This window comes from Podarcis melisellensis (assembly GCF_964234715.1).
Source record: "Podarcis melisellensis genome assembly, chromosome: 3".
Classification (NCBI taxonomy): Eukaryota; Metazoa; Chordata; class Lepidosauria; order Squamata; family Lacertidae; genus Podarcis; species Podarcis melisellensis.
The window spans coordinates 34,670,200-34,683,452 of NC_138530.1; the positions used below are offsets into that span (position 1 = coordinate 34,670,200).

Genomic DNA, 13,253 nt, shown 5'->3' on the forward strand with positions numbered 1-13,253 from the left:
TAACAACAATGTACAGTGGGCAACAGCTGTGATATCCAGATGCCCAGTCTTCTATCTGTAGGAGGCCCATTCACAGATGAATGGAGGCTATCTGGTTGTGGGATGCTATGGAGCACTAATAAGGCAAGTTCAACTGCTGAGCAGGATTGCAGCCTGAATGCAGCTGAAGCTGGATGATATCTAGAGATGAACCTAGTGGAAGATGGAAGATGCTGGATGCTGGTAGGTGGAATTTGTATTTGAAAATCAGTGGATGCCACAAGGCTGAAGCAGGCTGATATTTGTGGATGTAAAATGGCTGAAGCTGGTCGACATCAGCTGGTGGGTATTTGTGGGTTGAAGCCGAGGCCCAAATGTTTATGAATGGAGAGTGAATTATCAGTGAATATGTATGTTGGCGTTCTTCATGGATATTGCTGGCATATGCTTGTGGGGGGTGGGTTTCAAATGTGGTCATTGTGAATGGTGTATGCATATGCATGGCTGTGATGTCTGAAAGGAAACTGGTGGATATTCATGAACAGATGAAACCTGAACGCTGTGCTGATGCCTTTCCAGCTATTACCTTTGGCTGCAGATGTCAGAAGTCCAGGTTCCCAGCTTGATAACATGGTAAGTGTAGGTAATTAAAAAGGAGGATTTATTGCAAAAACAAACAGATAGCTTTGGGCAGCCCTAACGAAGCCACCAACATTATCATTCAAGATGACCCTTCTGAAGACTGCTTCCGGTTCCTACAGAATATATTGAACCGTCGCCCCTTATGTCTCTTGTTTTGCTTCCTGTCTAGCAGCCCTTCCATTCGTTGACTCTTCAGACTTACTGGATCAGCTCTAGACTCCCTCTGTTCTGAAAAACTGTCTTGGTGTCTGTTCACGCCTGTTGGAGCTTTCTGAGAGCTTTGGCTGTGTTCCAGCCTGCTCTCAGTCGTTCCCTTGGCAACCGGCATTCCAGTGTCTGAGGAAGTCGCACTGGGCACTGGCCGCTGTTCAGTCCGCGTCTGATCTAACCCTCTCTGTTCTGCAGCTGGCTGTAAAGTTCCACTAGGAGCTAGCTCATTCCTGACAGCAGACCACCTATGAGGTCACAAAGGGGCATGATGACTGGGTGTGGAGGGGAAGAGACCGTACTTGTATATCACAGGGCTGGGGGACCTGTGGCCTTCCAGGTGTTGTTGGACTCCAAATCTCATCAGCCCCAGTCATCATGGCTAATACCAGGAACGATGGAAGCTGCAGTCTAGCAACTGCTGTAGGACTACAGGTTTCCCATCCCTGCAAACCCATTCTCTGAGTACAAATCCATATGTAGTCGTGGGACAGTCAGCCAAAAAAGACTGCTATTGTAGTCAAGGCTGACTGATCAATAAGATGAAGAGTTGCAGTTCATTTTCTAGGAACCAGTAACCAGCTGCACCATCTTGCTTCCTGTGCCTTGGAACATTCCATAGTTTTGAATGAGGGAATTGCTGAGCCGAGTGATTGTGCATGTATGGGAGGGAGAGACAGCAGAAATTGAGAGTGAAGAGGTCTAGCGTTCAACATCTTCTGCTACTGTGCAAATAGTCATGCACTTTTTAATATAGCTGACATCCCTTTTGAATTTAATTTTAAATCCAATACTGGAGAGCCTTGAGTCTCCCCTACTCTACCTTATAAACACTTTGAAGGGAGGGCCTGGCTAACAAACATTGATCTTCCAACTCTGCAGCTTCTTACGCTGGTTCCCGTGTGGGTCAAAATGATGTTCAGTGAAACCAAAAGTGATTTGTCTGAGAAGTGCACTTCTCCATTGCAACTGCTCTTTCTTGCTCTGCCTCGACCTTCCTATTTCTATCGCTTCGTGTGGAATGACCGTTCCAAATGAGGTATTCTTTGTTTCTTTTTCATCTTAAATTTAACAACACAGTAATAGCTTGTAAATGAAATGCTGCTCATTTATTGAAACCATATTCATCAAGGCTGAGCTCCCACGTGCGGGAGGCATGTGTGTCCAATTGCTGCAAAACCTTGGCAAATATGCTTTTAATAAAACCCTGGTATTATTTAATGCTCAGGGAGCAACAACTACTGAAACCCGGAGCCAAGACCAAAGACTGAGAAGATCAAGTTTTGAAAAGTACACCAAGCGGTTTATTTCTTTGCAGCTGAAAGGGACTCCACCCAGGTTTTAATTTGAGTCCTGCGGATCATCAGAGCTTAGCCTGGGATCAACCTTGGAATATGTGAAGCAAGAATATTGGCAAGTGCTTCTAACCTTGGGCTCCTGGATACCCAGGTGGCATTTGTTAACCAGAGCGCACTGCATGGCCCAACATGATACATTCCTTGGTGACCTCTAGATGGGATTAGTGGAAGCAGAGCTGCTTTTCAAAAGGAACTGCAACGGGCACAAAATACAATGGCTTTCAACAAGACCTGGCAGACAATGGAATGCAGTGGAACACAGGAAGCTGAATCAGACCATTGGTCAGTATTGCCTACACTGGCTGGCAGCAGCTCTCTAGGTTTTCAGGCAGGATCTCTTAAACCTCTATCATGAGATGCTGAAGATTGAACCTGAGACGGCCCACATTCAGAGCAGATACTGTCTCTGATCTCTGGTCATTTAAAAAAATAATCACTGATTCTTTAAAGTTCACAGTAGTGGTCTTCTTGACCTTTAATATCTCATATGGTCTGGTGCAGACAAAAGCACCTCCTTGGACTTTGAGCTCGTTGGAGGAACCTCTGCTATGGGTTCTTTTAAGATGCAGGATGAGAAGGGATTTATGGAGGAGATGGCTATTGGCAGCTACTAACCACAATCTACTTTTTGATTTGGTATACTTATGGAGCACACTTCTTCCAAAGGAGCACAGACAACAAACACAAAGCAAAACACATCAGCCATCAATACACTATGCAATATAAAAATCATATACAGTCATACCTCAGGTTACAGAAGCTTCAGGTTGCGTTTTTTCAGGTTACGGACCACCGAAACCTGGAAGTACCAGAACGGGTTTCGGTGGTCGTGCATGCTCAGAAGCACTAAATGGTGCTTGTGCATGCACAGAAGCACCAAATAGCAACCTGTGCGTGTGCAGATGTGGGTGGCGAACGCTGCAGGTTGCGAACGTGCATCCCGCACGGATCATGTTCGCAAACCGAGAGTCCATTGTATTGGTTTAAAACAACACACAGCATGGCTGCTAAATATTTACCATTTTCTTCTAAAGCAGTAATGATGGTTATAATCCACCTTCAAAGTACTATGCTTCTGAACACCAGTTGCTGGAAAACACAGCAGGGGAGAGTACAGTTGCGTTCAGGTCCTGCTTGCAAGCTTCCCATAGACATCTGATTGGCCCCTGTGAGAAAAGGATGCTAGTCAAGATGGGGTTTCGGCTCTCATCCAGCAGTGTTCTTCTTTTGAAGAGGAAGAACGTGGATTCTTCTTCCACTTCCTGCTTTAGAAATTCAGGCATTCTATATCTCCCACCTACCAATCCCATCAGCAGTGTACCTATATATAAAACATGCCAAACTTCATCTCCCTATCTTGTCTTGAAAGTAGTTACAATTTAGTTATAACCACAAGGATGTGTTGGTTCTATTACAGTATTACCTTGGGTTACATATGCTTCAGGTTACATACGCTTCAAGTTGCAGACTCCGCTAACCCAGAAATAGTCATCAGGTTAAGAATTTTGCTTCAGGATGAGAACAGAAATCGTGCTCCGGTGGCGCGGCGGCAGCAAGAGGCCCCATTAGCTAAAGTGGTGCTTCAGGTTAAGAACAGTTTCAGGTTAAGTACGGACCTCCGGAACAAATTAAGTACTTAACCTGAGGTACCACTGTACTTACATCTTCCAGGCTTCATGTATCTTAGGCTTAGTTTAAACATACCATTATGACCACTTTCCATTCTGCTCCAAAGAATCTCACCACCCCCTGCAGCAGATTTTTTGGGTCTGCTAGAGGCTGCAGAAGGAGGGTCTTGGCAAACATCACTCCCCCCCCCCTAGTGTTTATGGAAGTCTCTGGTGGATCACAGAGCTTTCCATCAGCAGCGGGAGACAATTGGATTCATTGCTTTTCTTTCCCAGGCTTCAGAAAAACTCCCCCCATTCCATACCTAGATAATTGCCCATGGGATGTTCCTCATGGAGGAAAGAGGGAGGGAGAGGAGGTGATTTTTGCTTATTGCTCCTTCCTTCTGCAGGTCCCTGCAAAGTTCCTCCAGAGAGTTGGAGGAACCCTCTTGAACAACATGGGAAACAGCCCAAGGAGAAAGGGGAATCAGTAAAATAAAAATAATCTCCCCCTTCCTCTGCTAGAAGTCAGTCCCTCCTGCAAACTGAAGGGTGATTCTGGATCCAACTCATAAACCTTAGTCTGTGAGGGGCCTTGTAATTGGATGAAGACTGGGCACCGCTATATGTGTTTGTGAAGAAAATAGAGGAAACTTCCTCTCTGGCCAGAGATATGAGAGATGCAAACGATAAACCCAGGCAACCTAGCGGAGACATGTTTCTTTAGCCAACTCCCCTTTGAAATATTTCAGTCAAAGTTGCATTAACATTCCCTTCTTGGGGCTATCTTGAGATCTGCCAGGATTCCTGCAGGCAGAGGTTCTGAACCCAGCTACAAGGCTCCAGGAAGTCTTCGGATGAACTCACTTGGCATCTTGAATGTACAAGTGACAACAAGGGAGTTCCCGAAGAATTATGTGGCCCTTTTCAAAGTGCTGAGACCTTCCTTTTTCTTGTTAAGGCTCCTCTGAGCTCTTATTGAGCCCTACCTTTCAAGACTTGGGGGGCTTTTGTTGAATTGTATGCATGCAAACCTTACAGGCATGGAGACAATCCGGAACTTTCATAAGCTTGAACCACACCATCTAGGCTGACATCAGAAATTCAGTCAACACATCTGTATCCTACAGTTCCTGAAAGGAGTTCTTGGGTAGCATATGTGGGACCATTCAATTTTATTCTCACAACATCTTTAAGGTAGATTAATTTGAGAATCAAAGGTAAATGACCTCTGAATGGTTAAGTCCAGTCAAAGGCAACTATGGGGTTGTGGTGCTCATCTCGCTTTCAGGCCAAGGGAGCCGGTGTTTGTCCACAGACAGCTTTCTGGGTCATGTGGCTAGCATGACTAAGCCGCTTCTGGAGCAACAGGACACCGTGATGACTACCTAGTGAACTTCATGGCTGAGATTGGACTTCAAATTCAGTCCCCTCAGACCAGGAGTGAGGAAAAGGTAGATCAGGAACTACAGGTAGATCAGAACTTGCCAAATATCTCTAGATAGCACTGAGAGCAAGGCCACTGACATGGATCTTCACTCATGAGCTCCCCTGCATGGGAGCAAGTGGCTCTTTCTGCGGCAGCAAAACCTGTGTCTGGACTGTACCACATCAGACTGCGGGGGGGGGGGAATCAGAGAGGGGAATGTTCCTTCATAATCGACTCCAATCGTGCAAATCAAAACTTCTGGTATGTTCTTGAACCCCTCTCACAAAATACTGGCAGATTGGAGGCGCTCTATTGTTCAGTTACACGTGTAGAGTTTGGAGCAGTACGACACAGGTTTGCTACCTCTCTAAGAACTTGGCCTCTGACATAGCAACCAGGGCGTGGAGAAGGCTTAGACGATGAGCATGTGCTGTCAGATGGGGCCAGCCATTGTTCCAAAGAATGTATTTCACACAGGCCAGATGTTAAAATAATCTCCTCTGCTTGTGCCCTCTCCCCGGTTTTTAATTGATCTCCGCATTTGTCTGTGCTTTCCGTGAAAGGACTGGAGGCCTTTCCTCATATTAATGAATCCCAGAGCAGCCCTTTCATTCTTGCAGCTGGAGATCGTTACAAACTGTTATGGTTTCTTAATCAGCAAAACTCTCTTGTCCCATCTCCCCCCACATCTAAAGGGGGACTCACTGTTGCCTTTATCTCTTGCCTCCTCAAACTCCCTTCATTTCTACTCTGCCTGACCTTTGATTGCATGAGATTAACTCCCCCCAACCCTTCTTCTTGTACACCTTGTGTATCACCTTAGCCATTGTGTGCTAAGTGGGCAGGAGTGGGATAGAGAAACAGGAAATATGCTTGGGGCAATACGCCCCAATTGCTACCTTGACCATCTCTATTTTTATTCCTTGATTAGGGGTTTTTATTTGGGTCTGTTCAGAAATTCCCAACAACCCCACTGACCTTGCTCCAACCTCTGCATTTGTTTACACACTGAAGGAGCGATTAGAGGCTTAAAAGGTTCAAGCTTTCAATCCAAAATAGTGTATCTATTCTGGCAAGGAGTATGGGCAAAAAGACTATGAAAGGAATATGTTTGCCTGAGTATGATAAACCTGAAAACTTTGACACAGAGTAGATTCTAATGTGGAATCTGCACATATTAAAAAACGCTGTGAAAATGCTTTTTAAAGGAAAATACATTGAATTTGGCATAGCTCACTATCGCCATCTAGTGTCACACTTTCCAACACATTTAAAACGTTTTATTTGCAGCTGTATAGCTGAGTCCTAAGTATATTATAGGCCCACCAGAAGAGATTGTGTTCATCTTGTCTATGAGTGTTATGTTGCGGAACCAGCTCGTTTACAACAAGCTGCTCCTTTTGGGGCTTTTGAAAAATGCTAACAGACTTGCAGCTCCAACAGCTTCTGCTTGTTGTAGAAACCTACTGAATTTTCCCTTCCTTTAACACATTCTGAGCTTGACATTGGGCTGACATGGAGGCCCCAGGATTCCTTCATTGCTCACCTGATTGGCAGGAAATGTTCAGTGCCCTATTTCTGTCCCAGTTGCTGGCCAGATGAGCTTCTTGCCAGGCCAGGAATCCCTAAACAGTGCACCAACAGAGAACGGGTAGTGAGCTATAAGAAATAAATCTCAGTGTAGACAGGAATGGATGCTTAGGATTTCTAGCTGTGAGGATTTGTGGTCAAGGGGTTCATGACTTGTCCCTTTCTAATTGGACAAAAGCAACAAAACAGATGATGAAGGGTTAACACACGGGGAAGGTCTCAGTGGTAGAGGAAGAGCTCATGTTTTGCATGGGAGAAGGTTTCCGGTTCCAGCCCTGCCATCCCAGTGAAAAGGCTCTCAGGCCAGGAGGACTAAGAAATCCCTTCTCCGTCTGAGACCTTGGAGAGCTCAATGTGAGGACTCTCTGCAGGATTTGACATGAGGGTTATATAGGTTTACTAGGCTTACAAACATGCAAGATACACGTGCCGCAAAATTCTGCCATTTTGGATGCAGAATTTGATATACATCTCATTGTGAAAAATAACAGACCCTGCTGTGTAAGTTTACAACGAAGTTTCCCACAACCCAGTATTATACAGACATTCTAAGTCTGAGCTTCTCTTTTTGGTTTTCTCTACCAAAGGTCTCAAAGCCCAGGAAATTAGCAGTCAGATGAAATTTATATCCACAGCTGGACAGGATTTTGCCTACTAGTCTTTTCCATCAACTGGTCATCCAGTTGTTCTCGCAGAGGTAACTTACATCCTTTCTATACATCAGCTACACAAACCCTTTATTTATTTCTCATTAAATTCATTTATGAGGAAAACCCCCACATTCCTGGCTCACCAGGTTTTCCTTTCTGCAATGGCCTATCCTCAACTGTCTCCTTAACTGCCCAGCTGCCACCTCTCACTTTCTCAACAAACTCTAAATTCTTTCCCTTACTCAGACTTCACCGCTTCAAGGAGGTATTTTGCACAAACCAGTGGGACACTGTGTGCTTCTGGTAGACGGCTCTTTGCTCTTTTGGAATCCATGGAACTTATTCTCTGTAAGCATGTTCAGAATCCAGATATAAATACCCTATGCGAATCATTGGCTTTGTAATTCATGCCTTTTTAAAACCAGCCTTTTGAAAATTTATTGTCATGTCACATTGACATGGTTATTTATTTGTGGCAGCCTTCAGACACAGGGCCGTTTACCTTCCCACTGTAGTACTTATTTATCTACTTGCACTGGCATGCTTTTGAACTGCTAGGTTGGAAGGAGCTGGGGCAGAGCAACAGGAGCTCACCCCGTCGACAAGCCCAAGAGGCTCAGTGGTTTACACCACAGCACCACCCACGTTTTACCTTTATTATATACACCACTGAAGAAGGGAGTGCTAGAAATCCTCTGATCACATACAGAGAACTGTGGCTGAGTATTCTGGGTTGAATGAAGGTCAATTGATGAACTTTCCATACAACTTTGAACCTGATTACATTATGGATAATTATTTTCTCTCCATTGTTGTTATTTATTTTTGTAGTTTTGTACCAAATTTTTATTTTAGGAAAAGGAGTTGTTTGGGTCAATTACAGTGCTTCACTGTTTCACAAGTGTGACTTTGATGGGGAGAGGGGATATACCCTTAGCATACAGGGAATTGCTGAACTAGTCCATCAGTCTGTAAAGATGGAAATGCATGCAGCCCTTTCTATTTGGACAAGAGAAGATAGAACTAGCCTATCAAGACTTACACCAAACATGAGCTTCAGGAGGGCAGGGTTGCTTGTCAGCCATGAGCTCATGCTTCTCCTAGCTGCCCTTCACACTGCTGTAGGAAATATGTTTCATACTTTGAACAACAGAGTTTGAACAGGAAGGGCAGAATTAAACTCAGACGTATAAAAGCCTAATAACACTAAGCTAAACTGAAGATCAGATGCCAGCTGATAAAAGGATTTGTTCAGTATACAATGAAATTCTACCTCTTTTAGTGTTAATTGCACACACATTGCTCTCTGCCTGCTGAACTCGTTCCTATGATTCATGCTATTTGGTTGCCCACTTGACATTTCCAAACCTAGCCTTACAAAAACAGCATTTTAGAAGTTAGCTTCCCTTCTGGGTTGGGGAGATGTGTTTTGAGTCAACGATAAATCCTTCATGGTTTGTGGAAAGGTCAAAGCAGTAAAGCCAAATTGTTTTTAAGAAAAATATATGCTTATTTTATTAACAGAGGGAGATGAAAATTTATGAGGGTGAAATTCACGCTGGTTGTTTAAAGGGTTCTGAAATAACAGCTTCCCACCCACTCACATGGGAGGAAAAAGCAGAGCTATGAAACACACACTTTTAAGTTTCAGAAGATTTCAGAAGTTTGTATGCAAAAGGACAAACAAAGCCCATGTGATCTGAGTTTAATGCGTAGCAGTTAGTATGGACAGCAAAGTACCATTTTACTTACAGCAGAGTATCAATAGGCCTGAAAAGTGTCTGGGTGGCAATTTGCCACTAACAGGCAAGATTACACATTATTGACTTAAGTACTGTACCTTCACAAATAAAGGGGTCTGCTACATTTGTCTGTTCCTGCTTGCTCTGCTTTTAATGATCCAACCCTTCTGGCTCGTGACAAGTATCTTCTTTCCTAAACATGAATTTCCCTAGTACTCTTTAAAAGGACCTTTCCAAAAGCAAGTTCTAATCTATCATCTTTGGTACGGGATAGTATTTTATAAATATTTAAGTAAACAAAGTCTGGAATGATCAGTGGGTATTATTTGACCCCGGGACACTGCTGTCTGGATTAATCTCAGTCCTGGTCCTCTTACCCCATGTTAATGTTCAGCCACTAACTTTTTCTCCTCCTCCTCCTTTAGTGTGGGGCTCCAGGTGGCTTCCATTTCCTTCCTGATGGATGAGGTTGCTGAGTAATATTGTGCAGAGTTGAGCTATAGGCGACCAGGAGCTCTGTCTCCTTTTCATTTAACTCTGTGCTCTCGTTACACAGCTTCCGGCTACAATTGTGGCCTGGAAGTGGGCGAGTTAGCTGAAGCAGAGCTCACAGAAGGCAGAAAGACAAAGATATCTGGCAGCCCCTGTTGTGTAAAAGAAGCAGGAGCATAACAGAATGCTAGTCCACCCAGGAAAGGGATGTGTTATTTAGTCATTACATTTGCATCCCACCCTTCCTCCCAAATGAGTCCAGGGCAGCACACAAGAAGTAATCAAACTTCTCAAGAACAATTCCAATACAGACAAAGGCAGGCAAAGATCTCAACTTACAAGGTTTATTGAAAGAATAGGGTCTTCAGGAGGCACTGAAAAGACAGTGTCTGATATTCTTGGCCTTCCAAATGATGAACTACAACTCCTGTCCAGACTGGCAATTGGTCATGCTGGCTGGGTCAGATGGGAGTTGGAGCCCAATGTCTGGATTGCTGCAATTGTCTCACTCACTTCTAACTTAAAGAATTGGGCCGAGAGGACATGCTTCACCTGAAGCCAGTTTCCCCTCACCAAATCACACCTGCACATTGTAACTGCTTCAATACTATGGGTGTCTAATCCACTAAACCAGTGCTAGAGTATCTTCTGTGAGCCATGTTCGTACCGTGCTTTGACTGGAACTGGGGAGGGAAAGCTAAAGCAACGTATTTTGAATGTTCTTTTAACTTAAGATTTCTGACCACATGGAATTCCCAATATTGTGCGAAATTCAGATGCACTGCTGCCAATATATGGGTTGATCAAGGTCATGTGATATGTATTTACCATTTAAGGTGGTTGAAGCATGTTACTATAAACTATGCAAGTGATCTTGTAAATCTTAACTACTTTGGACTGGTTAGTTGGGGATGGACAAATACGTATTTGTGAAAGCTCCCTTCAGCTCAGTTCCAAATGCTAACAGTACCAAGATTATACCTTTAAGAACTGATAAGGCATCTTTCACAGTCACTCATATGTCACACAATGCTTTTTTTCTGGGGGTACGCATACCCCTAAACATTTTGTGAATCTAAGTTTGGCCTCATTGGGGGGCAGTATTTCAATATAAGTAGGAAAACGAGAGTAGCCCTAAACATACAGATATCTTCCTCATCCCTCCTACACCCAGGTTATCAATATTATTATTTTACTAGATGTGCTGAAGATTGAAGCTGTGACATTATACATTATACAGAAAGGCATATACTCTTTCTGAGCAACACACTCTCAACTTACAGTCTTTCCCTAGGGGAAACGCAAGAGCTCTACAAAAAAGAGTGCATTTCCTAGGCAACTAGAAGTTAAAAAGACTATAGATGCATGCATGTATAAAGTGGACTATATGAAAATTATATACTTCTGAACAAGAAAGAGCATTTTATAAATGGTAAACGATAGGATTGAAATTGTCTAAACTTGTAATGATGAAGGCATTTCTTCCTTGCAGGTTGTGAATATAATAAAGTTACAGTATATGAATGTGTTCGCATTTCACTTGGTGATGAGATGTGAAAGGGAGAAACCTTCACAGAAACCCAACACCAAAGTTATAAAAGGGAGAATAAAACTAAACATAACTTGGCTTTGAGCAGCTCCATCTGGAGGCTACTGTTCGCAATTGTATTTTTGAGGGAATCTGGAAGCGGAGCAGAGGTCTATGTTGGAATAAATAGGGAGAAACCCTCCTAAAATCAGCTATGAACATGTAACAAAATACACATATGCAGGATTGCCATACACAACAAAATGAGTGTCACTTGACTGCCTTCTGCATAGGAAACCCATAATAAATAAAGCAATCCTATAGTGAGTTTCTTGGCTAAACAGAAGTTTGAGCCTGGATCTCTCCGGTGTATGATTTCCTTCTTCCCACCCCAATACTTGCAATGGAAAGAAAAGCACTTGGAGTCTTAGTTTTTATTGTAAAAAGCCAGCCTTGTTATAGATAAGTTTGCTTTGTAAATACATAGCTTTCACTGCTATATACACACTTTGATGCACAATATACACAAATTCACGTTTAGTGGGGGAAGACGCATGTGTGGCGAGGCTCAGGAACTGTTAAAAGGAATTTAAACACAATGAGCAAAAGTTTGTTGCTTGCCATGTAAATGAAGTCTTCTACTCTGTAGTGATTGCGGTACTATAGTCCTTCACTTCTCAAAGCCAACACCTGAAATTTAATAGCCGTATTTTGCATTCAGATGAGTTCTACCATCACCACTTTGACCTGCATCAAAAGAGGAAGATTAGAGTTTCTTTTTCCCTTTTCAAAAAACTCTCTTGTGCCCAGGAGTGAAAGCAATATACAGAGAAACAGAAATAGTCGACAAGTCACAGTCACCTAGACCCTACATACTTGGCAGCGTGTTAAGTTAATCACAAGCAGTGTAAAACTTTCCTGACATGGGGTTCAGTAGAGGTGCAATATTTTGGCTATGCAACAAGTCAGGGAGATGGGGAATTAAATTAGACATCATCCAGGTGTGACCTCCACTAATGGTAGATGATTTGTTTTTGTTTTATTTGGTTTTTTATTTTTATTTTTTTTATTTACAATATTCTGCAGAGGTTGGAAGTAACTAAAGATGAAGGAATATTCATGGGGACACGGAGCAAGTATGTGAGAAGCAAAAGGACATTTCCAAAGCCAAAAAAGGGAGTGAAATGGTTGGCTGGACCTGTGGGAAGCAGGTAAGGAACTGCAAGGGATGCAAAAATATTTGGGCTTATACAATGTTCATAAAGCTGGCTATTAATCTTGTTCTACAAAAGGCAGAAATTTCAAAAAATAACTCTTAGAATGGAGGCTGCTCACAATACAAGACTAATCAGAGGAATTCAGCAGCACTGCTACTTTTAAGTACACCTAAGTAATCTCTACATTGTATGTAGGTAGTGTATCAAACAAGGGTATCGGGGCAAAAAAAATCTAAGTTGTATTTGTTTACTTCAATTGATGGATGAGCATCCTTGATAACTATGCATTCCAGTTGGAGACCTTGGAACATACAAACTCCCCTACCTTTCTACCTGAACGCTTAAGTCATTCTAAGCACTTATTATTATTATTATTATTATTATTATTATTATTATTATTATTATTATTACCCTGCCCATTTGGCTGGGTTTCCCCAGCCACTCTAGGCAGCTTCCAACAGAATAAAAAAGCAACAAAACATCAACATTAAAAACTTCCCTAAACAAAGCTGCCTTCAGGTGTCTTCTAAAAGTCAGATAGTTGTTTATTTCCTTGACATCTGATGGGCGGGCGTTCCACAGGGTGGGCGCCACAACCGAGAAGGCCCTCTGCCTGGTTCCCTGTAACCTCTCTTCTCGCAGTGACGGAACTGTCAGAAGGCCCTCGGCGCTGGACCTCAGCGTCCGGGCTGAATGATGGAGGTGGAGACACTCTTTCAGGTATACTGGCCCGAGGCCATTTAGGGCTTTAAAGGTCAGCACCAACACTTTGAATTGTGCTCGGAAACGTACTGGGAGCCAATGTAGGT

The 13,253-nt window shown here is 43.1% G+C and overlaps 1 protein-coding gene and 2 long non-coding RNA genes across 7 annotated transcripts in view; 2 read left to right on the forward strand and 1 right to left on the reverse strand.

Moving 5' to 3' along the window:
* LOC309365948 overlaps positions 1 to 13,253 on the forward strand; it is a 15,357-nt gene continuing 2,104 nt past the window's right edge. Inside the window, exons 1-3 of one of the 3 annotated variants that reach the window (XR_014166319.1) lie at positions 1 to 222; positions 559 to 612; positions 12,314 to 12,438. This is a non-coding gene — a long non-coding RNA (uncharacterized lncRNA). Of the gene's footprint in view, positions 223 to 558; positions 613 to 11,980; positions 12,439 to 13,253 lie in introns of those variants that run through there. The other 2 variants (XR_014166320.1, XR_014166321.1) reach the window with 2 other exon arrangements.
* On the forward strand, positions 1,098 to 2,945 carry LOC309366077. Its single transcript, XR_014166474.1, has 2 exons — positions 1,098 to 1,867; positions 2,147 to 2,945. It is a non-coding gene; the product is annotated as an uncharacterized lncRNA (long non-coding RNA).
* SLC4A1AP (solute carrier family 4 member 1 adaptor protein) overlaps positions 11,647 to 13,253 on the reverse strand; it is a 21,615-nt gene continuing 20,008 nt past the window's right edge. For all 3 annotated transcript variants that reach the window (XM_081903974.1, XM_081903975.1, XM_081903973.1), the window contains exon 14: positions 11,647 to 11,974. In XM_081903974.1, the coding sequence (XP_081760100.1) occupies positions 11,925 to 11,974 (50 nt within the window). In that variant the 3' untranslated portion in view covers positions 11,647 to 11,924. The remainder of the gene's footprint in view (positions 11,975 to 13,253) is intronic.